The sequence below is a fragment of the Ochotona curzoniae genome, unplaced genomic scaffold (assembly GCF_017591425.1).
Source record: "Ochotona curzoniae isolate NIBS_2020 unplaced genomic scaffold, NIBS_Ocur_1.0 contig_4612, whole genome shotgun sequence".
NCBI lineage: Eukaryota > Metazoa > Chordata > Mammalia > Lagomorpha > Ochotonidae > Ochotona > Ochotona curzoniae.
In genome coordinates this window covers 8,062,772-8,087,531 of record NW_024466343.1, presented here as the reverse complement: position 1 = coordinate 8,087,531, position 24,760 = coordinate 8,062,772, and the positions used below count along the sequence as shown (strand labels likewise).

Here is a 24,760-nt window from a genome sequence, read left to right as displayed (position 1 = left end):
GCCACAAGCAGTGAGCTGGATGGGAAGTGGCAGCAGCCAGGACACGAGCCTGCACCTATATGGGATCCTGACACTTGCAAGGCTAGGATTTAGCCACTGAGCCATCATGCCAAGCCCCTCCCCGTCCCCAAGTAAATATTTTGTTATTGTTGTCATTTCTTTCCCAACCTGTTTTTATAACTTTGTATCCTCTCACCCATTTTCTGTGAAGATTATACTTCTTTAACCCATTTTCACTCCCCAGATAAAAATAGCCATCATCCCCTCAATCTAAAATGCTTCCCGTTTTCTGCAGTTTTCATTCAGCCTGCCTACCAGTTTCTCAGCTGTGCTAAACCTCTCAGTTATGTTGACTCTATTCAATTGGAGCGCATAGCACTGAATATGTAACTCCTGTGATAGCACTTTACCAGCAACTGTAATTCAATTAGTCTGAACTTGAGAACATATTACATTCATTTATATATCACCAAAACAAGAGGGTCCAGCATAAGATGAAGTTACTCTCATTTCCCTTGTCCCACTTTATTAATTCCCATAGTTTTTGTTAAAACCAAATAGTTGTTTTTCATCCTTCCATTTCTCCACCCCCTGTTAGACTCTGAGCATCACATGAGTAGGACTGCAAGTGTCTTCACTGATGTATCCTTGTCACTTCCTGGAATGTAGTAGGCGTTCTGATTGATCTGAATTGATCAATTCAGTTTAATTGATCTAAGTCTACCTTTGCCTTCAGCATTACCTAACTATAAAAATGTCCAGGTGATGTTATCATTGTCTTAAATGTCTGTTGAGGCATCAGTTTTACTTGTTTGCATCCCTTATGCTTGAATCTCACTTTTAATCCAATAGTTTGCATATAATTTCTTCTTTCGTAGTGTTCCCTGAAGGCATACCTTCCCAACTTCCCATATCTGTGTTGCTCATTAAATATTTAATAAGGAATAATAGTAATTAGGAAATACTATTATCACATATTATATGCTGGTTATTGCATAAAAAGCAATTAGGAATAATAGAAGAATGTAAGTTAAATGCAAGAATGACAAAAAAATCCAGATCCTATTTGAACCAATATTCATAATTAAGGGAATGCTTACATTGTAAGACACATTACAAGTTAATGATTGCCTCTTTAAAATGTATGAAAGTACTTCACGCCATCAGAATTCTGACTTAGGATCTTCCACTGAATTACTGCCATGACTTTGAGCATATCATTTGAACCTCATCTATGAAATATGAAAAAAATAATCTCTGGAGTTCAACTCCAGTATACACTGGTTCTTCTGGAAATACAACTAATGCTAACAAATATTTGGGGCCATTTTTGCTAGATAGGTTTTAATGTTGACAGTTCATTTTGAAAAAATAGTAGAATGGAGTCTTTCTCAATCTGACAAGGGTGAGTTTGCTCTTTAGTTCCCAGACTATTATATATGCTAGTGGTTAGTTGCAAATAGTAAGTTATTTCAAAGCCGATTTTTCTGTGTTAAATTTATTACCAGCATTATTATTATTATTATTATAACAAATATAAAAGTTATATACCTCATGAAAGTTTTCTGCTTCTCGTTCTTTAATTTCAAGGTCAATTGCCCTCCTTCTTGCTCGTTCTTCTTCTATCTTCTTCTGTATTTCTTTTTCAGACAACTGTCCAATTTTTTCAAACTTGCTTTTTAGACTTCTGGCTTGAATAGATCCACTCCTTTTTAATTTTATTAATTCTTCATATTCTCGACTCAATTCAAAAGTTTCAGTTTCTTCCTCTTGCTTTGGAAAAAAAAATAGCAAATTACAATAATCCTACCATTATATTCCATGATGCCTACTGCATACCTGAAAACTTGGATTGTACAAAACCTGGGGAACCCTGGGTTCCCCTCGCCCCGTTCATTATTACCAGTTTTTGCAAATGACTTCCACTTTGGAAGTCACTGAGTACAATAAACATACTTGCTATGACATTGAAGCTAATAACTATGACAGCTTTCAAATGCTAACTGGTGGGTAATTTATACCACATGGATATGCTGAGTAATGAATTGGTCCACACCCTGGGAGGGGTGGAGCAGAATGTGGAGATTTCGTCTGGTCACTCTGCAATTTAAAAGCCTATGAGGTTTTTTTTTATTATTATTTCTGTAACATTTCATTGTTTTCAGACCACAGTTCACTATAGATAACTGAAGGCAAGACTGCAGACAAGGAAGGTCTACTTTGTACAATAAGCCAATACTGTGCACCATTTGTTATTTGAAACTGAAAACTGTCCAAATTGACTAAAGATTGTGCTACCTCAAATTCAAGACTTAAATTCCATTTAAAATATTTTCATCAGGGAATGTAGTCTATGAAAATCCACTGAAACTAAAATTTGTGTGCAAGGATATTTTTTACTACAAATTTATAAATTCAGCCGTGTTACAAAGAACACATGGAATTAAAGGAATGCTGGGTTAAGTCAGATATAAAGTGTAATTCTGGCTCTTGGAAGCTGTGTTGGCCTTTTGCCTAGTGACTTATTTTTCTGTTTTGATTGTTGCCTAGGAATGATTTTTTCATCTCTAAAAAGAACGAAAAATACCTCTAGAAACTTTCCTTTAACTTTACGATAGTCTTATAAAATTAAAAATCACTCAATGAACAAATTAACAAGCATTTCTATAGATACTGTCTAGTAAAATTCCTGCATTTTGCTAGCACTTGTATTCTAAATTATATATGCTTCCAGGAAAGGACTCATTTTTTACATGTCTATAATTTTCTTTTAGTTTCCTTTCCTCTCATAATTTATAAATTTGCAATTGCTAATCCTTTATAATATTTACACACTTGGCCCTAACCCACTAAATGAAGTGGTTAAATATTCCAAATACACACTTCTTTTAGGAAATCTAGAGTTCCAAGCAGAGTTGACAAAAAGGGACAGGAGGAGTATCACAGTGGATAATGTCACGTCTTAATTTCTTTGCTCAACCAAGGGATAAAAGAAAATTTATTCTTTCATGTTGCCTCAACTTTTTAGGCTTTTTAAATGAAAATAAGCAACTCGAAATACCAGCAATTTACAGATGTGATTCATAGACATATCACAATGATTTCTAAATCATACTATATCAAAATCAGTAGCTGAATTTGCTGCTTTGCTTGGAAATTCCTCCAAGAGAGTAACTCATTTGAGAGCACTAGAATATGTTACATATTGCCATATATTCGCCAGATTGTATCTCAATAATAGCATATATTTAAGTTTTTCATATTAGGTAAACTTTTTAAATAGCCACAAAATCAGTAAAATAATAGTAGTATATAATTCCCATCAACTTGTTTGACAAAGACTTAAAGTTTGGCAAAACACTATCTGCACAGAAGCTGACATGGACTTCTTGAGTTAAGTTTGTTTCAACTTCTACGTACAAGGGAGAACATCTGTGTGACTTGTTTCACTCAGCACTATTCTCCAGTTTTAATTCTGCTGCAGATGACAGAACTTCATTTTTTTAATAGTTTGAATAATATGTTCCATCACATATGTACATTACATTTCCTTTATCCTTAGCTGGGTTCATAGTTTGGCTGTTGTGAACAGTTTATCAAAAACAAGGTGGAGCCAGTGTCTGATATGGTGAGTTCATGTCTTGGGTGTAGTGTTTAAGAAAATCTCCACACTCTTTTCCACAATGACTGCACTACTTTAGATTCCTCTCCAACAGTGTAAGAGATCACCCTTCTCTGCACTCTCACCAGCATTTAGTGATCTGTTTTAGAGAGTGAAACTGTCTTCCATCCTCCAGTTCATCTCCTAAATGCCCTTAACAGCCAGAGCTGAGCCAGGCCAGAATGAGGAGCCAGAGCTCGAGCAGAATTTGGGGTGGAGGAGATTAGACCTTGAAATATTTTTCTACAGTGTATTCATGATGCTGTGACATTTATATTCTCAGAGTCAGCCAAATAATGTGACAGACCATAGGACAAGGAAATAAAACTGTCCATAGAAACTAGCAATTTTTAAGAGATTGCAACCTCTGACGAGGGATCCACTCAGTTCATAGAACAAGAATTGTGAGAGGATAGCACAAGACTCCTGCCAGGCATGCTGTGCCACTGTCAGTCAAGTAGAGGGCTTTAGACAAAGCAGTTCTCAATCATGATGTCAACACACCGTTTTGAGTACTTGGAAATATTTAACTTTGGGGATCATAGTCATATCAGTCACTTGAAGACACACGTATTTTCTTTGTACTGGAGGAAGTAGAATAATAGCAGACCAGAAGTAGGAGGGTACTACAAAAACCTTGTGGAAAAACAAGACATGTTTATTTTGTCCTGAAACTTGAAATGCATGCATACAGGCTCTTCAAAAACTTCATGTAAAATGTGTATTATTTAAAAAAAGTTATGTCTCTAGGTGTATGCAACTGTCTAGGTTGCCTTGTACCTAGGCAAGTGTTGCACTGCCAAGAGACAAGCAGCCAATAGCTGGTGGGCATTCTGGGTGTAATTAATGCCAAACTTGTATTAACTATACCAGTATGCCAGCATAGTTGCCACGTTTTTTAAAGATATGAAAGGTGGGAGGCAGGGAACACCAGTCTGGAACATACCACCCCTGGTCTCCAGGTGGGGGGCTGCAGATTGCCTGAAACGGGGGTCTGGGAACATATTGTAGTAGGACTGGCTGAGAGCATGTTTGACAGAGGAGTATTAACTTCTGGAAGCTTCTACAAACTGGGCCACTTGCACTCACACGTGAAAGCTGTGACTGAGTGATTTGGTGGGGCAGAGGGTGGAGAGGAAGGAGGCATGTTTGGGTCAGGCCAAGGAACCTACCCATGTGGGAGACCTGGGCTGGGCTAAGAAGCATTGCCTGCTCTGAAAGCACATGTAAAAGCTGGAGCTGGAAGCATGCCTGGCTGGGCTAGGCCACAACTGTCTGTAGGAGGTGGGCTATGTCAGGCTGGGCCATGGCACCCACTGGAACATGAGAGAACTAGATCTGGAGGAAGCTTCTAGAAGGGACTTGTAGGCTCATCTCTATGGGACTGTAGCACCAGCTAGTTTGGGCAATAGTTGAGAGTGGTCACAGGCCAAACCAGGCTGAACTATGGAACTCACCTGATAGGAATTCATCTGATATGGGAGCTGGGGCTGAGAGGAGGCTGGGCTAGGCCAGGGTGCAGCACCCATTGGCACATGCTTATGCCTGGACTAACCATGCCAAGCAAAGCTACAGCACCCACCCTTATGTGTGAGACCTGAGGCTGGGAGCAGGCCTGGTAGGAGAACTTGGGGAAATTCCCTTACTGGGCTGCAGCTCCAGCTGGGGGAACACAAGAGCTAGGGTTGGAAGCAGGCAAGGCTGCAGCACTTTTCAGCATTTGTGTGAGCCAGGACTGTTGGCAGGCTAGGATGGGCTAGGCTGCAACATCTGCCAGCAAGAACTGAAACTGCAGGCGGGCCATGCCAGGCTGGGTCAAAGCATCCACTGGCACATGCAAGATATGGGACTGAGAAGGGGTACTTGGGGAATTGCCCTGGACCACAGCTGCTGGTGTTGAGCATAAGAACTGGGGCTGGGAGCCGGATAGACCAGGCTGGGCTACAGCACCTATTGGTATACAGGTGGTCTGGGTTTATGAGAGGGCCATCTTAGGTCAATGGATAGCATATACTGGCATGAACAAAAGCCAGGATTTGGTGCAGGCCAGGTCAGATTGGACTGCAACACCTGTCAGTTCACATGAGGGAAGGAACTGGGAATGGGTCAGGCTGGGCTAGGCTGCTGCTCCTGCCAGTAAAAGCTAGGACTTGGGGCGAGCTGGGCTGAGCCAGGCTGCAGTATCTGCTGGTAAACACTAAGACTGGGGGTGGGCCTTCTCAGAAATCTTGGGAATGCTGCTTCTGTTTGTGAGTATAAGCTCTGGGACTGGGGGCAGGTTGGTCCAGGCAGGGTTACAATGCCATCAGATGGCATTTGGCCTGGCTCTGGGAGCACGCCAGGCTGGGCTAGGCTGCTGCAACTGCTAGTTCAAGAGAAAGCCAGAATGGTGTGGGCTGGCTGGGGTAGGTTACAGCACTAGCTAGCAAGTGCTGGGACTGTGTACAAGTCATGTCAGGTTGGACTATAGTACCCCCTAGCAGGTGCAAGGTCCATGGCTGTGAGTGAGCCTGATAGAGGAACTGTGGGAACTCCCCCTGCTGGGCTACACCTGCCACTGGTGAGCCTCAGAGCCAGGGGTTGGGGTGGACCAGGGTTGTCAAAGCAGCAGTACCCATTGGCATATGTGTGAGCCAAGTCTAGGGGCCGATCATGCTGAGCTAAGCTGCAGCAGATGGGATGTGGGACAGGGCAGGCTGAGCTACAGCACTTGCTGACACATGCAAAACCAAGGGCTGCAGGCAAGGCCTGATGAGGGTTATTGTGAATCACTCCAACTAGACTGTGGTACCCACTACTGTGCATAAAAACCACATCTGTGGTGGGCTGGACTGCACTAGGTTGTGGCACCCATACGTTCCTGTGAAAGATAGGGACTGGGGGTGGAACTGACCAGGCAACTGCATCTACTAGTATGTCCATAGTTTGGTGCAGGTGGCGGACTGAACCTGACCCTGCACTGGCTGGTGCACACAAGAGTCAATCTGAAGTCATTCTTGGCAAGGCTTCTAGGGGACTACTCAACTAAATGTCTGGTTTCAAACCCAAGCCACAGAAAAAATCACAAGATATACGGTTCTTGGAGTGTATGTATTGGGACTGGACCCCCTCAGTTGCTGACCTTTGCAGTGGACATCATGATCAGATACACATGGGGAACATGACCCCCAGCTCATCTAGACCATCAGAGGATGTTGAGTGCCTTGTCAGAGAATGGAGGGCAGAACAGTTTGGACAATTCTGGCCAGACTTTAGGGCAGGTGTCTGGATCTGTGGATGCTCACTGGAGTGGACCTGGTCAGGCAATCCACCTTGGAAAAATTTTCTCAACCCTGGTAGAGTGGGGCTGATGACACTTCAGAAGTATCAAAGCCAATCAAATAGCACCCTTGGAACATTCTTATCCATGTTGGGGTCTCTACGACCGACCCCATCCCCAAGTGCTGATGTGGTTTGACAGTGAGGAACAGCCCCTTACCCTCCAGTGGACACAGGAAGAAAAGGAACAGAACTAGAGCATTTGTTCCACCCATCTGCCTCCATGCTTCAATTCTCCCCACCCTGATTGAAGGCCCATCATGGGTGTACATCCCTTTCAACTATGTAAACAACATAAATAAAATATTAAAGCAAAAAGATATGAATGGAGCTTGTGTTGTGGTACAATTTGTAAAGCCACCACCTGTGACACCAGCATCTCATTGGGGCACCTGCTGTCCATAGAGTCCTGACTGTTACACTTACGATCCAGCTCCCTGGTAATATACCTGGGAAAAAGCAGCAAAGGTAGCCCAAGCAAGTGTTTAGATGCCTTCACCCATGTAGGAGTCCTGGAAGATGCTCCTGGTTCCCATCCGGCCCAGCTCTGGCCATTGTGACCATTTGGGGAATGAACCAGCAGGTGAAAGATCTCTCTTCCTCTTTCTATAACTCTACCTTTTCAATAAATAAATCTTAATGAAGCTATGAGACAAGATTTTGACAGATGTTAAGACGCCAGTTGGGGTGCCTGGCTCGAAGTCCTGACTCTGCTCCCAATACTAGCTTGCTGCAAACATGTATTCTGGGAGGCAGAAGACAACGATGTCCAAGCAGCTGGGTCTCTGCCACTCACACGGGAGACCAAAGCTAGGTTAACAGCTTCTCATTTTGTTTTAAAGAAACACTGCATTGGTTCAAGAAATTTTTACACAAAATAAACTTCTATTTCTGTGTGAGCTATCTGAAACACCCTCATACCAGTAACAAAGCTGACACCTGTACCAAGTAAATGCTTCACAGGAGTATGCTGAGTATTCTTTACATGAATAGCAATGTTTACAAGGCCTTGTATAAGTAAAAATTACTTAGGTTATGCTATAGTAATAATATAGGGGAATTTGGTGGGGGAGAGGGGATTTGGGGAGGGGGCTGGGGAAATCCCAGGGCCTATGGAACTGTATCATAGAATGATGATAGTAATTTTTTTAAAAGTTGAATTAAAATTTTTAAAAATTACTTAGCTTAACTATATGGAATGTATTTCTTAAAATCTTACCTCTCCCATTTCTTGTCTCAATTGTTCAAATTCCTGTTTCTCCATCTCTAGCTTATGCTTCCGTTCCTCTTCTGTTCGTCGTTTCTCTTCTTCCATTTTTTGTTTTAGTAATTCTTCAAAATTAATTTCCAGTTTTCCAGGTACAAGAGATTCTTGAGAAATTGTTTTATATATGTCTGGGGAATCATCATCAACAACCTATTCAAAATAATTCTTTTGTCACTCTTGCCAGAATAAGACATACTAAAAAGGGAGTATTTGTAGAAATTGGGATTACTTGAATAGAAAGATTTTATGTTGAACTAAAAACCAAGAGCTCTAAATTCAGTGCTTCCATAAAGCACAAAGCAATTATACAAGGATATGTTGCAAAATGTATGGCTGACATTTTGTACTTATGGGGAAATAGTAACCATCTGCTCTCCATTCCACTGTACACAAATACTTTTATTTGTACTAAAAGTAATTTGAATGAATGATATTTTCTAAAATTGAGAACATTTTAAATTATATTTAAATTAATTTCCAATATTATTAAAATGTTCAATGTTGTCTGCACCAAATAACCTTTCATTATGTCTTCATGCTCAGGCAAAAATCACCCACAATGGTATGATTTTACTGTCTTGATTTACTTGCTCTTAGACTGATTTTAAGTAATACAAGGATGCATCAAAAGTTCAAAAGTGTTAATTATTTTGGTGTAAAATTTGAAACTATGCATATTTTTTCATAATGCATATTTCCATGTGTTTTGAGAAAATCTGCATAAAATTGTGCCAAAATGAACTCATACCTCTTATTCCAATTTTCCATAAACTTCTTGAAACATCCTTATCATAGTTCATATTTAGCCTTTCCTCATTTTACAGATGAGAGAACTAAAAAGTAACTTGTCTAAAGTCATTAGAACTACTAGGGGCAAAACTGAGATTCATACTTTAAAATACCTCTGATAAAATTATAAATAGTACCTTAGATTCAATTTCTGAGATCTCATGCACTTACATGACCAACTCAAATAAATAGCAAAATACCTTAAATAAATAAATATCGTCCATTTGGCTGTGACCTTGGGCAGTTTACCTAACATTTTACAGTCTGATTTCCCTTACCTGTGACAAACTTCCATTTGGTCATCACTAGGATTAAGTGAAGCTTGGATACCCTTTAGCAGGGTGTCTAATAGCATGGGAAACCGCCAGTGGTCATTTTATTACTATATTATTATCTCCTGTCTATAGGCAATCACTAAGTTGCAAGCACAAGTTTTGCTTTTAGGTACTGACATAGAACACATTTTACCATGAAAAACAGTTCTTAGATTTTGTTTTCTATCACTTAGAGGCAAGTAAATTAACCCCGACCTGAAGTGTGACATGATCTATAGTGTTTCCATGTAGAAGCCATTTGTGAATCGGGGATGACCTATTCTGCCTAGCATACTTTCAAAACCAGCTCTTGCACAAGCCTCGGATGTGTTCTCCTGCCTGAGTTGCTGAATAAACAGCTTCAGCCTACCTAGTGAGAAAGGCTGGAAGTGGCAAGGTAGCATTACTGCTGTCCAGGGGACTAAATGCTGTTCAAATACATGAAAATGTACTACCAGGAAAGCCTTCCCAGAGGAAATGGAAGGTTGTAGACTGGAACATGGAAGAGCACAAGGGAAGCAGAGAAGGACATGCTTCAGACAGTGTTTGTGATGGCTCATAGGTACTCTTTGAAGAAATGAAAAGAAATTTAGTACATCCAGAACAAGGATAGCAGATTAGGGAAAACCAGGAAATAAAACTGAAGTGACGTATGAGGACAGAATTTAATGAAAGTGGAAAAATATTAAGTCAAAGTTACAAAATGGCAATAAATTTGTAGAGATTGATTTTGTATTGGCAAATGACTCTAATAATTAAATCATCATTTCTATATAAACAAGCATGGTATATAGAACTAGATATTGAATGGATTGTAGCTAAGAAGAAAGAATAGTGAGAAACATGACAAATACACAAACATGTTAAAACATTATGGAAGTAGCTGTGTAGGTGCAAGGCAGGCTAAAGTCAGACTGGGAGACCCTGCGCCAACTTTCAGGCTTGCTGGTGAGATGGATCACGGAAGGACATTTCTGAAAAGGAAGTAGGTCAGTCAGTCGTGAAGGTTGAACCAATAATTCATCATGTGAAGAGTCAGGAAAGGGGGTTTCAACCAGTTTGGAAGCTAAAACAGAATCCAGAGAAAGTAGCTGTTTTTTATGAGACAGAAAGAAAGTCCACTCCTAGTTAAAGGGAAAAATGGACCACAGTTAAGAGAAACCGTTAATTAGGGCAATTGGCCCTAGGCCAGAAATAACAGTGACCTAGATTTCACTGGTGACCGTGGAAAGTGGGGAGGGAGCAGCAGAACACTGATTTTAGCGTGATTCAGGAAGTGGAATAAACGAGACTTGGTGACTAATTGAGGGTGAGGTATGAATAACAAGCTGGGAAACTTTCAGGCTCCCAAATTTCTGAATTGTAAAATGATGAAGCCATATGAGCAGACTGGGGTTTGTGGCTCTTCCAGGCAGAAGAAGAAAATCAAGTTATGATATCATGGAAGCCGGCAAAAGATTTCAAAAAGGGCATGAGGTGTGTCAGATGTCAAATTTCCTGAAAACAGTTTGTCACATAGCTGAATAGTCTGTAACCATCACAGTGTAACTTTATGACAATTATCAGTGTCCAAGAGTGAAGGTGAACAATTTTAAGTTAAATGATTTATGCCCAAATTAATTAATTACTTTGGCTGTTAATGTTTTCTGGATGAGATGAAAATGGAGAATAAGGATGAGAAAGAAGGAATGGAGGCAGGAAGGAGTGTGGACACAGGGGAGGAGACAGTGGAGCCATTCTGGAAGATATGCCTTTGCAGAGGCAGAAGGTAATATTCATAAACCTCCCACGGCACTTAGAACCTTCTGAACGCCCAAAGCAAATAACTAGTGGTACCCCATGGAAGTCCACAAAACCTATTTTTCTCTCTTACCCTTGGCACAAATTCCAAAAATAACAGAGTATTCTCCCAAGCTTACATACTCTAAAGGTTCCGGCACAGTGGCATGCTCCGGTCGCAGTGTCTTACCATGCTTCTTCTTGCCTCAGCAAATGCCTTCTTTTCTTCCTCTATCCTTCTTCTTGCTTCTTCTTCTGCTTTCCTTCTTTCTTCTTCTCTTCTTTGCCTTTCTGTTTCTTCAAAACTAAGTTTGAGTTTACCAGGGCGGTATCCTTTAAAAATTTTCTCTGTGTCTTGGTTTTCTTCCTCTTCATTTGTCTAACAACAGAAACAAGCCATACAGAAAATTAAGATTCATCAGTGAGTGAGATGAATTATCAGCCAAAAGGCTCAGATTATACAGGAGTGTTTTCATGTATTAACGCACGTAGGTAAATCCTTCCTCTTTTAATGTCTTACTGAAGATATGCTCAGTTAAAGCTTCTCAAGCAAGTCTAATTTTTTTTTTTAAGATTCATTTATTTTTATTGGAAAGTCAGATATACAGAGAAGAACAGAGACAGAATGATCTTCCATCCAATGATTCATTCCCAAGCAGCCATAATGGCTGGAGCTGAGCCAATCCGAAGCCAGGAGCCAGGAGACTCTTTCAGGACTCCAACACGGGTGCAGGGTCCCAAGGCTTTGGGCCGTCCTCGACTGCTTTCCCAGGACACAAGCAGGGAGCTGGATAGGAAGTGGGGTTGCCGGGACCAGAACTGGTGCACATATGGGATTGCAGTGCGTTCAAGATGAGGACTTTAGCTGCTGTGCCACCGTGCCAGGCCCACAACTCAGATTTTTAAGATGAAAAATATAAAATATTTTAAAAATTTAGAAGAATCACTATTGAGCAGGTAATCTCCTAGAATAAACATATATATGTGTATGCATGTTTGTGCTTAAATTGAGGTTCAAGTAAAACTATAAAATCTCTTTGATAATAAAACAATTTTAATTTTCTAATCTCCATCAATTTTTTTTTTTGCTATGAATCATGATAGTTTTCCTGATATGAATCAGGTAAAAATTTAAGAAATTTTTTTATAACCTGCTGGTTCCTTGAAATAATTTCACTAAAGATTTATTCACTGTTTTTGTTTGTTTAAGATTTATTTACTTTACTTGAAAAGTGTTACAAGATAGAAGGGGAAGATAGGTCTTTCATCTACTGGTTTACTGCTCCACATGGCCACAATGACCAGAGCAGGATCAGTTTGAAGCTGGGAGCCAGGAGCTTCTTCTGGGTCTCCTACATAGGTGCAGGTACCCAAAGCCATCGTTTGCTGCTTTCCCAGGCCATCAGCAGGGAGTGGGATGATTAAAGTAGAGCAGCCAGAACTAGAACCAGTGCCCATAATTGGATGCAGGCATAGCAGGAGGACAATTAGCATGCTATGCCACAGTGTTGGCCCCTATCTAAAATTATTCTATCTAAAATTCAAGTTTGATTATTTAAGATTAAAATCTAACAGAAATTAGAATATTCATTGGAATTTATTAATATATAATTTTTTAAATGTGTTTACTTTCATTTGCTTGAAAGGCAGAGTGACAAACAGAAAACAGAAAGGGAACTGGTTCACTTCCCCAAGTAGTCTCAACAGCAGGAGTCAGGCCAGCAGCCAGGAACTCCATCTGAGTTTCCAATAGGTGTGCCAGGGGCCCAAACACTTAAGCTATCATGTTCTGCCTCCCAGGATACATTAGTAAGAAGCTGGATTGGAAACAATATTCCGGGAACTCAAACTAGGCACTCCAATATGGGATGCAGTATCCAAAGGGCAGCTTAGTCATTGTACCACAACTCTACCCCCACTAATATCTCAATGTCTTTATTAAGTTAACTACCAGTTATAACTAAAATATATAGACATTATGCAAATATAGTTACCTGAAAGCAATAGCATTTTCAAACAAGTGTGTAGAAAATTAAAATGTTAAGATGTAATCCTTAGAACATCACTAATGAAAGCTAATCAAGAAAGTTGGACTCCACGATAGTTTGTTTTTGTATTATTTGATATATTGTAGTTAACTTTAAAAATTATAGCTGTTGCATTTTCAAATTCTTAAAAAACACTTATTTGGGAATAGCATTGTGGTATAGCAAGTTATATCTCTGCCTGTGGTGCCAGCATCCCTTATGGGTACTGGTTGGAGCCTCTGATGCACTACTTCCAATCCAGCTTCCTGCTAATGGGCCTGGGAAAGGAGCTAGAGCCAAGTTTAGTTTATTTCATTTTATTTTTAAATATTTATTTTTTTTAATTCTAAAGGCGTATTTATAGACACAGAAGGAGGGACACTGGCCCTGGACCCAGGTTTTAAGTCCAGGCACTCTGAAATGGGATGCAGGTGTTAGGTCAAATGCCTAACTCTCCAATTTCAAAATCTTACAAAACAATCTGAGGTTAAGCTGACACTTGCATCTCATGTCAGTACAAGTTCAAGAGCCTCATAGTGCCAGCATTGTGTTGGAATGAGTTAAGCTCCTGCCTGCAATGCCAGTATCTCACATGGATGCCCTGTAGTACTGGCTGCTCTGCTTCCAATCTAGCTGCCTGCTAATGCACTTGGGAAAGCAGTAGAGAATCATTGAAGACCTTGGGCCCTGCTCACACATGGGAGATCCAGATGAAGCTCCTGTCCTCAACACTGGCTTTGGCCTGGCCTAACCTTGGCCATTGCAGCAATTTAAGGGGAGTGAACATTCAGATAGAAAATCTCTGTCTCTCCCTCTTTTTTTCTCTCTTTCAAATAAATTAAAAAATCCAAAAAGAATCCCAGCTGTTCCATTTCCAGTCCAGCTCCCTGCTAACATGCCTGAGAACACAGCAGAGGATAGACCAAGTGCTTGGACCCTAGCACCCACATGGCACACCTGGATGAAGTTCCTGAACCTTGACTTTGATCTAGCCCAGCCCCACCTGCTGTGGTTACATGAGAGGTCTCTCTCTCTCTCTGTACCTCTGCCTTTCAAATAAACAAATCTTTGTAAGTGTGATTTGAAAGCATTGTTTTATTTCAGTATTTTTCAAGATTTTCCTTATTTGAAAGCTAGATACAGAGATAAAGAGAGACTGAAAGAAAGATCTTCCATCTTCAGGTTCACTCCCAAACAGCCTCAGCAGCCAGGGCCTAGTTTCCCACATGGGTGGCAGGTGCTGTCTTCAGATACTTTCTCAGATACATCAGCAGCTGAGAGCCAGGGCGCAAACCACTGTGTGTGGAATGTTGGAGGCATCACAGATCACAGCCTACCCGGCGGTACCACAGTGTCAGCCCCATTGTTTACTGATAACTTCTATTGTTTACTGATAACTTCTATTAGCATAAGAGTAATCATTTTAATATTTTAAAACACTTAGCATATGCCAAATACCATTTTAAGCATTTCTCAGCTATAAACTCATCTAACCATTTAAGAAGTAGGTGCTATCATTGTTGTCATTCTACCAATGAAGAAACTAAGACATTGAAGAGATGAAATAATTTGTCTGTGGTTACACAGTGAATAAATGATACCTAAATCCAGGCTGAAAGTCTCCAAAACTCCAAGCTCTTAACCAATACATCATATACATATATACATGCATATCATGTGATCTGCATTGTCTAGACCAAACTGTTGTTTTGTTATGTTCATATCTTTGAAAACTGGAGTGAAACCAAAACCAAATGTACATTTATAATTATACTTGAAAATGTCTTGTACGCATGTTATTAAATATGTTGCAGGCTAAGCTAAATTACAGAGATAAACTACCTAGTTCACTGAGTAATGATTTTTCATATTTATATATTGCTGACAATCTATAAAAATAAAATTAAAGCATACCATGTAAAATGCCCCAAAGTAAAAGCTATAAAAGCAAATGCAGACACATTTTATATTCATATTTGGAATATGTGCGCAGTTTCAAACTTGGACACTTTAACAAAGAAAGCTTCCTTGGATTAATGCTAGTGAGCATGATCTAAACTCAAATATTTTCACTGCTACTAAAGTCAAGGTTGAAATATATGTATTAACCATTTGCCGCCTTGCTTCCTCAAAAGCACGCTTCTCATCTTCTAAACGTTGTCTTGCTTCTTCTTCAGCTTGCTTCTTTCGGTTTTGTTGTCTTTGTCGTTCCAGTTCTTCAAAAGTTAGTTTCAGTTTTCCAGGAGACAGTGATTCTTTTTTTGTCTCATTTCCCATTCCATCATCCTAAGAAAACATTATAACAGCCCACCAATCAGTCATAATGAGAAATACTAACTTAAACTAATGGCTTTAATTTATTCCTTAGGGAAAAAAAATTGCCAATAGGATGTTGGACTTTCCATCATTGTCTGTACCTACAATGTCAGGATACACTTAAATAGCAGAATGATGGACTTGTGACTATTGTTGAAGGGCTATACTATTATTACAATATAGTGGAAAACAGTAGGGAAGGCAGGAGAGCTTGGAAGGAGAAATCTCTGAGCTTTTGGAGCTGTATTATGAAAAATAAAAATTTTAGACAAAGGATAAAAATTACCATGACCAGTGAAAGGCATTTTGCTTCCTTGAGAGACCTTCGGTCTTCTTCATATCTTATTCGTTTATCTTCTTCATATTTGAGCCTTTCTTTCTCTTCTCGTTCTTTTTCTAAGTCCTCAAAACTTTTTATTATTTTTCCAGATGTTTTGTGTGATTTGACAGGTACCACTGTTATAAGTAGTGAATCATCGCCTTCCTGTCATAGAAAGTAGATAATTAGCATATTTCTTCTTAATTAAAACCTAGGTTTCTTGGGATTTACCTCAGCCATTGCTGAAATTCATTACTTTGCTCTTAATTTTATTAAAAGAATCCAAAAAGGGTTTTTTTTTTAAAAGATGAATTACTTTAAATAGTCTTCTCTTAATTCAATGTGCTCAAATTAATCTTATGAAATCCATTGCAGACAAGGTTCAAGAAAAATTCTTTCCTAGAAGTTGGAGTTAATATTGCTAATCAGGTAACAAAACTACGATATTGCCTGAATTCAACTATCCATGCATTAATACAGCAATAGGTAATGTGAATGTTAGTGAACTCTAAATCAATTTGATGGTGGATAGATTTAGTTTAAGCACAAATAATTGCTCCATTATTTTTTTCTCCATGCAAACTTTTAGATACTTAATATAACTAATATTTATGGAGGAAAAAAAAGCACAGTATCTCCAAGCATCACAAATTTTATCTGATTAAAATATTTTTAAATGTATTGTCTTTAAATTTCATTTTAATTACTTAACAACATGATCTATTGTAACCTCTATTAAAAACTAAAGAGAAAAGAATCTTGAACATATACACCTAAAATTGCTTCCAATTTTTGTGGCTGTAGTTTGGGGCACACCATCAAATTGTTTGATTCTGCACATCCTCGTTAGGTTAAAAGAGATGAGCAACATTGAGAGGCTGTTGAGCATTCCTTCATAGCAATCTGGAGAAACTGTGGAATCTAACACATGAAAGCCAAATACACACTACCAGGAACCTGAGCAAAGAACACAAAAGGTGAAAAGCAAATTGCCTTTTAAAAATGTTAGCTTTCAGCATTCTCAGCTGTTAGTAACAGTTTAAGAAACATGTAATCTTGGTAGAGTATCCTAAACTGAGACTAATGGAATTTGGTCTTTCTAATCTGTAAAAGCAAAACATACTTTTCTTTAAAATGCTGGGCTATTTTGTATCAAAGTATCAAAAAGTATGATCTTGTAAAACATTCTCTGTCTTTGTTGTTGTTACAGCTAGATTTATAATGAAAGAGTAAAATAAAAACACTCAATACTTCTTAGATTAAAAGAATTTGTGAATCAGATAATTTTAGATGAATGTTTCATGAAAGGAAATGTCTGTTTACCTCTGATGCTGATTCAGTTCCAGTATTGTTTATGTCCTCAATCTATTGAATGAGAATGTTATATCATTACATTACATTGGATTTCTGGGTTTTTTTTGTTTTTAAACATATACCTGAAAAGTCATTTTGTTGTGACAGTAGATTTTAAAATTTATAATTTTTTATTTTTTGAATTTTTGCTATGAAAACATAATTTTAATCCACTCTGTAATCATAGGTTTAATTTATCAAATAGATATCATCACCATAATACTTTTTGTAGTCCTTTTATGTTGTTCCAAATTAGGAAAGTATGTTCTTTAAAATGGCAATTAAACCTTATATTAATTTTTACATTGTGTTATTAATATACATATCCAAGGAGCATATTAAGAAAACATTCAAATAAAGGCTACCTTTGTAAGTCTAGAAAATTAATAATAGACCAAACTTTATTACCTACTTGTGAGCTTATAAACAGTAATCATTAATTTAGTCAACAATCAGAACTGAAATATACAAAAACTTTTCTTCTTTCTCTGTCCTTGCCCTAACAAATAGAAAACCTATCATTAGCAATCAAACAATTATTATAATTCTGTTTCATATCTCAAGTATAATCACAAAAATATAACTGAAACAGTAACAACAGGAGGTGAAACGCATAGGCCAGCTTCGAAGGAAATACAACTTGAATAGTCATAGTACTTTTTCTATATTTTGACCAGCTCTAAATGAGAAAGGCTCTCATTTAAGAATGGGAGCTGAGCTTGGCCATTAATCATAAGACACATCATTCAGTTAGCTTGGAGGGCAAGCTGATGTACTTCACAAAATGAGAAGTGAGAGAAAATAGGCGACTTAAATAGTGCAATGCTTGAGATCTCAGGAAAAGAAATATATGCAAAAGGAAACTAAGAACCATTAGAAAGTAAAAATTCAAAAATGCTTATTGTTTTCATTTGATTTTTAAAACAAGAGTCTGGAAGTAGTTTGTTCTTCATTCATTGAAGGGAATTCTGTTGTTGCATGGCTCATACTAGAAACTTGGATGGCCAAGTCTGTTCTCTCATCATCCCATTCTCCCTTTACATATCCTCTATCAAGGCTAAACTTCATACTAGAAAAAAAATTATTAAACATTTTATTAGAACAAAATAGTATGTTATTAAACTGACCATTTTCTTAAAAAACAATGTGTCCTAGATCAATGCTTAGACTTTAATAGTTTGACTCTTTTCTCTTTTTTATATATTTTATCTTTTGGAATGCCAGACAGAAAAAAAAAAAAAGAAAAGGGAGATTTTTCATCCACCTGCTGTAGCCAGAATATCAGTTCATTTTTTGGCCCTAAAGGCAATTTGAGGAGAGAACCAGTAGATAGAAGATCATTCTGTCTCTCCTTCTGTATGTAAATCTCATGTTCCAGTAAAAAGAATGAATCTTTATTTTAAAATGATGATTTTTTTTTATTAAAGAAAGAATTATACTGAGAAACATTGTGGCTTTTCATTTAAGGGGATGTATAGTAAGTGTGCAATGGAGACTCATATCCAGATGTGAAGATACAATGCAGTATGCATCTCTACTTCCAGATCAAAGATGGACTCCCAATGAAACTATTCAACATATCTTGACAGCAGGATGCTGGACTCTCTGCCACTGTCCATGCCCGCAATGATGGATTTATGACTGTGTATGAAGAACTATACTATTGTAATAATGCAGGGGAAATGGGGCGGGGGCAGAAATTCAGTAGGGGGTAAGGGAAATCCCAGAGCATATGGAACTGCATCATAAAATAATAATTTTTAAAAATTGTTTTCTTTTTAAGAGGCAAAGGCACAGAAAGAAAGAGGGAAATACAAGGAGAGAGAGGAAAACAGAAAGAGCTCCCATTCACTCCCTCCAACTGTTCTCATCAGCCAGGAGACTGAAGCCATGAGCCAGGGATTCAATCTCATCCTTCCATGTGTATGGCGGAAACCAAGTTACTTGAGCCACCAGGGCTGCCTTGTAGGTTCTGGATCAACAGGGAGTTGGAATCAGGAAAGCTAGGATTTGGACTAAAGCCAGACACTTCAGTGTGGAATCCAGGCAATCTAACCTGTGTCTTCTTACTATTTTTAAAGATTTATCTATTTACTTGAAAGGTAGATTCAAATACTAAGACTAGGTCAGGTAGAAGCCAGGAAACAGGAACTTCTAGGTCTTACATGCGGGTGTGGGGGCCCAAACACTTGGACCATCTTCTGCTGCTTTCCCAGGCATATTAACAGGGAATAGGGTTGAAAATGGAGCAGCCTGGGCCCGGCGTAATATTGTAGTGGTTAAAGTCCTTGCCTTGCATGTGCCAGGATCCCATGTGGCTCTAACCCCAGCAGCCCTGCTTTCCATCCAGCTCCCTGCTTGTGGCCTGGAAAAGCAGTTGAGGATGGCCCAAAGCCTGGGACCCTGCACCCACATGGGAGACCCGGAAGAGCTCCTGGCTCCTGGCTTTGGATCAGCTTAGCTCCAGTCGTTGCAGTCTCTTGGGGAATGAACCATTGGACGAAAGATCTTCCTCTCTGTCTCTGTTCTTCTCTGTATATCTGACTTTCCAATAAAAATAAATAAATCTTTAAAAAAAAAGGTATGACTTTCAGAAGCTACAGTTATGAGCTGATCCACAACTGTCTCTTTTATTTTATGGAAAGGAAACTCCTTTTGCTCCTCCCCAAATCAACTTTCTTTTTGTATATTTTCAATATTTCTTTCCACCATCAATAACTTCTTATAAGTTGATGGACTTTGTCTATTGGATATCCTCAAAAATTACCACATAATACCAAATCAAGATGCTCCCCAAATCTCATTTGTCTTTGATTCTGGTATCTTACCACAATAAACTGTTATTTTTAATTTACTATAAAATTCTGGAATATCAGAAGTGGCAATTATGTTGGAGATCAACCTCCTGACCCAGGAATCCCGCACCTTTTAAATTCAATGTGACATTGTTTTCTATTTACTGTATTGTATTTTTATTTTCAGAGCTAGAAAAGTAGACAGAGCTTCACTAATTCACTCCCCACATGCTTGCAATGGTCAGGGCTGGGGCCAGGCCAAGCTAGCATCCAGAAACTCAGTGTAGATCTTCCCTGTGTCAGGAATCCAACCACTTGGCCCAAACTGCTGCCTTCCTGGATGACCATTAGCTGGAAGCTGGAGCCAGGAGCAGAACCCAGGCACTCCAACTTGACATGCAAACATCCAAAGCGAGCGAAACCCTGCACCTGTAATTCCTTCTATAACATTCTTACATATGGATCTGTGCAAGTAGATTTTGCAAGCAAATATGAAGATTCTTATTTACTATGCCAAACTTTACACTGAAAAACACCTTGTATTAGATTTGAATAGAAAAGGTACTTAGATTCTAGTTAGACACTTTCTGTGTTCATAAAGTAGAATGACTATTAATAGCTTATATGCATGTTCTTAAATGAATTAGCAAAAAGCAACTTCATTAGCCAGTCATAAATGCTACCCTGCTAGATGGCAAGTATTTAGAGTTGCCAAAGAAAGTGTATCTTTTTCATAATCCTGCCTCCATCTCTAACAATCCCATGCTTTCACTGTATTTAAGTTTCATATTTAAGCACACTTCCTCAACACAGTTTTGCTGTGAGAAGCTGCTGCCACATAGTCCCACATAGTCCATTCTGGGGCTGCAGTGTGTCTTCCTCCAGTCTAGGACATAACCAGTGCCGGAAAAGGGCAGAAGTCCTGAAAGAAGTGTGCCGATGCAGGTGCTCATTATTTTCTACCAAATATCATATATTTCCATCACTTTTCATTATTATACATAAGATATACAATATAATTATAAATCGTTATATATCTGTGTTTATGATATATACTGGATAATAATTCTCAATATTATTTTATTCTGAAAAGTTTAGATGTAAATGAATAATAATCTTTAATGACCAGAAGGGAAATGGTATATATATACACTATATATAAATATATATATGTAAATATATACTATATATACTATACTATATAAAGAATACTACAGTATTCTTTCTTTGGATAAAAATGTGTATCAAACAAAATACAGAAAATTCCATTTTTTTTAATAGTTCACTTGACTTATTTCATCATCAGCTGCTATACAAATTGCTATTTATACCATAAAAATGGTTAACTGTAAAATGACAGTTAAAATATTTATTTGGCATGCTAGAACGGTATGTGCATTGCATCCTCTGCCTCTTTTCATTTTGGAAACCGTGGAAACTGAGGGAAACAGAGCAAATAGATTTAAAGCATTGGTTTTGAAATACCAGCATTAGCATTGCTAATAAAAGGCCAGCATTTTGTTAGGTGCTTGTGATTATATATATATACATGAGAGTACCTTATATCTCTGTAAAACCTTCTAACATGTCAACAAAAATAGGAAGCATGGACAAAATAAGATCACATGTAACAAAAAAAAATCTCAATATTCTACTGTAAAATAAGCACAATTGGCTTTTTGTTTCCTATGCATCTGATCTTAAATTGTTTCTTTTTACTTAAAATCCTATTTTCAGGTTAGCTGCCAATAGGCTTCTGTAGCATTAAGATATTTTAATTAAGCAACATACCAATTAGTTTATAACTTTACACAATTAGCTTCTGAAGCAAATACCAACTTAGTATTAAGCGTATACCTGCTCGGCCCTTTTTGCTAATTCACGCTGTATCTTCCTCTTTTCTAGCATATCCTGCTCAATTCTGCGTTTCCGTTCCTCCTCTGTTCTCTTCCTTTGTTCCTCTTGCCTTTGCTTCTCCATTTCAGCAAATCTACCTTTAACAGTTCCTAAGAATATACAAAAAAAATGGATAACTATGCTTCTCTCTTTTGCAATATCCTAAGATTTCCCACTCAGGTTTCTTACCTGTTAGCTTTGGAACATAAGCCTTTTCTACTCTAGATGAGACCTCATCCTCATCATCAGAGGCAAGCATTTCTTTCATCTAGGGGGTCAAATAACTTAATATGAATGCATGTCCAGATATTAGACCAAATATTACAACAGTCCTCCCCCCATCTTTCAATACTTCCAGTGGAGCCTGAAACTACACAGAAACAAACCTTATATAACATAGATAGTGTGTTTTCCCCTCTTCTTACAAACTTCTAACAAAATTTGATTTATAAATTAAACACAAGAGACTAATACCAATAATTAAAACAGAACAACTATTAAATGTTGTAATAAAAGTTGCTTAAAACTTATGAATTTCTTATTTTTGCAATTTTGTATTCAGCTTTTTCAAACCACAAGTGACTACAAGTAACTGAACCAGCAGCAAGTGAAGGGGAGGAATGCTGTATATCCAGAGTGTAGGCAGTTTACAAACACAGAAAGCATTTCAGTTCAAATTAACACGGAATATGGTTAACACAAGTAATAAAATGTAAATTTTAAAAATGAAAATATTTGCACAAAAATAAAACAAAATGAAGTAACCTCCTGCTTTCTCCTGTTCCATTCTCTCTCTCTAATATATTGTTCTTTTCTTCTTTGCTTTTCGTCTCTAGATCTCCTTTGGTTTCTTTCTTCCCTGGCTCTCTGCATGGCTTCAAACTTATCCTTTACATCCCCCTTGCCAAGTTTGGGCACATAGGTTTTTTGGACAGGCTTAGATGAAGAAAGCAGAATCTTTATCAGAAGAAAATAAGAGAAGAAAGAAAAAAAGAAATTAGGTAAACATATTTAAGAATAAGCAATACAAAAATACTCTCTGAAACAGAAAGCAGAAACATGAAAGTTCCATCAGAAGCAGCACAACCTAGTTAGATACTCCTCAAAACCTAAATGTAAAAGGTAAAAGTACAGGAAAATATGAGAGCAGGAATTTTATTGCAATAAAATTCTTCTTAAGAAGTGTCATGATCTCCTAAAGCTAAAGATCAGGAAATTATAAAAAATCAAACAATGAAATTAATTTAGAACAATCTGTATTTGAGTGTCCTATTCCATTATTAAACATTCAGATTTTACATCACTTGTCTAAAATGTACCAAGACTAATTTCAATAAGTTAAATGAAGTTTAAAACCAAGCAAAAGTTCAGGTTTTAAAGTCTAAAGCCTAATTCACATAGTGCTTTCTTGCAGGTTCCCAATCTAACATAAGCAAACCTGGAAGTCGGTCCTTTACTCCAGCTTTGAGGCTGATGAGCACCACAGGTCTGGTTATCCAAGTGGTGATTTATGTTGCTACTGCTAGACTGCCCACCTGAAACTCCCCAAAGCCAGGTTAAACATGATTAAGGAGGAAAGTCCTTATCTGAGAAAAAAAGATAAAAGATATCTCTCCTCGGGCCTGGCGCGGTGGCGCAAGTGGTTGAGTCCTCGCCTTGCACGCCCGGGATCCCATATGGGCGCCGGTTCTAATCCCGGCAGCCCCTCTTCCCTTCCAGCTCCCTGCCTGTGGCCTGGGAAAGCAGTCGAGGACGGCCCAAGGCTTTGGGACCCTGCACCCGCGTGGGAGACCCGGAAGAGGCTCCTGGCTTCGGATCGGCATAGTATCGGCCCGTTGCGCTCACTTGGGGAGTGAATCATTGGACGGAAGATCTTCCTCTCTGTCTCTCCTCTCTGTATATCCGCCTTTCCAATAAAAAATAATAAAAAAAAAATAAATCTTTAAAAAAAAAAAAAAAGATATCTCTCCTCTGTAAATCCAGGAAACCTAATTATTTATATCCTTTTGAAAAATAACTTAATCTCTAAAAGATATTTTGATAAAGAAAACTGCAGTGCCACAACACACCAAATCCCTTTTCCTAGTGATAGGAAACTGCTTACCCTGAGGCATGCTCAATCTGTATTCCAGAATTGACTGTGTGTCCTGGTCATGTAAGCCTTTTTAAGTTTATAATTTTGGGGTGTCAACAATGGAATTCTCTTGCAACTATCAAAAACTATAGTCAAGAATCCGAAAAAAGCGAAAAGAATTCCTTCTGCAGGTGCCGGAAGAACAGCTTAAGGCTACACACCTGAGAACGAATGATCACTGTCTCCTGTGAAAGGGTCAAACACATCATTTTAAATATTAAAAAAAATAATTTCTAAGACTTATGATGATATTTAAAATTACATTCTGGGTGCTAGTCCTCACTTCTCTTTACCTGTCATTCACATATTCAGCCATCGTGTTTCCTTACTAGAGTCCAAATGAAGACAGACGCAGACCAATCCCTGATTCCATCTCTTCCCATTTTACATGTCCGCATGATCAATTACGCACTCCTGAATATCTTTCCATCAAACAACTGTCCTTTCCACAGTTCTACAGCCACTATACATGTCTGTGTTTCTTTTTTTAACCTTTGGCACTTACCTCAGCCTTTTGGGAAATGTCATTCATGTTTGTTCTATGTGTTCTTGGGTTGATGAAGCTTTGTATATTTTTGCACCTGAAAAAGTATTTTAATATTATATAAGAACTTTAATTATTTTTAAATTCCATATATTTTTAAGATTTATTTATTTTTATTGGAAAGTCAGATATACAGAGAGGAGGAGAAACAGAGAGGAAGATCTGCCCACTTGCCAAGCAGCAGCAATGGCAGAGCTACGCCAATGCAAAGCTAGGAGCCCGGAGCCTCTTCGTGGTCTCCCATGCGG

The 24,760-nt window shown here is 38.3% G+C and overlaps 1 protein-coding gene across 2 annotated transcripts in view; it reads right to left on the bottom strand.

The window, feature by feature from the left end:
- The window catches only part of NEXN (nexilin F-actin binding protein), a 28,801-nt gene extending 4,247 nt beyond the window's left edge, over nucleotides 1-24,554 (bottom strand). The window contains exons 1-10 of one of the 2 annotated variants that reach the window (XM_040987313.1): nucleotides 24,474-24,554; nucleotides 22,600-22,791; nucleotides 22,024-22,102; nucleotides 21,796-21,944; nucleotides 17,114-17,155; nucleotides 15,758-15,955; nucleotides 15,265-15,441; nucleotides 11,319-11,507; nucleotides 8,199-8,396; nucleotides 1,552-1,773 (exon numbers count right to left, since the gene is read on the bottom strand). In XM_040987313.1, coding sequence (XP_040843247.1) covers nucleotides 1,552-1,773; nucleotides 8,199-8,396; nucleotides 11,319-11,507; nucleotides 15,265-15,441; nucleotides 15,758-15,955; nucleotides 17,114-17,155; nucleotides 21,796-21,944; nucleotides 22,024-22,102; nucleotides 22,600-22,791; nucleotides 24,474-24,500 — 1,473 coding nt within the window. In that variant the 5' untranslated portion in view covers nucleotides 24,501-24,554. The remainder of the gene's footprint in view (nucleotides 1-1,551; nucleotides 1,774-8,198; nucleotides 8,397-11,318; nucleotides 11,508-15,264; nucleotides 15,442-15,757; nucleotides 15,956-17,113; nucleotides 17,156-21,795; nucleotides 21,945-22,023; nucleotides 22,103-22,599; nucleotides 22,792-24,473) is intronic. The other variant, XM_040987315.1, reaches the window with a different exon arrangement.
- Nucleotides 24,555-24,760: the final 206 nt, after the last annotated feature.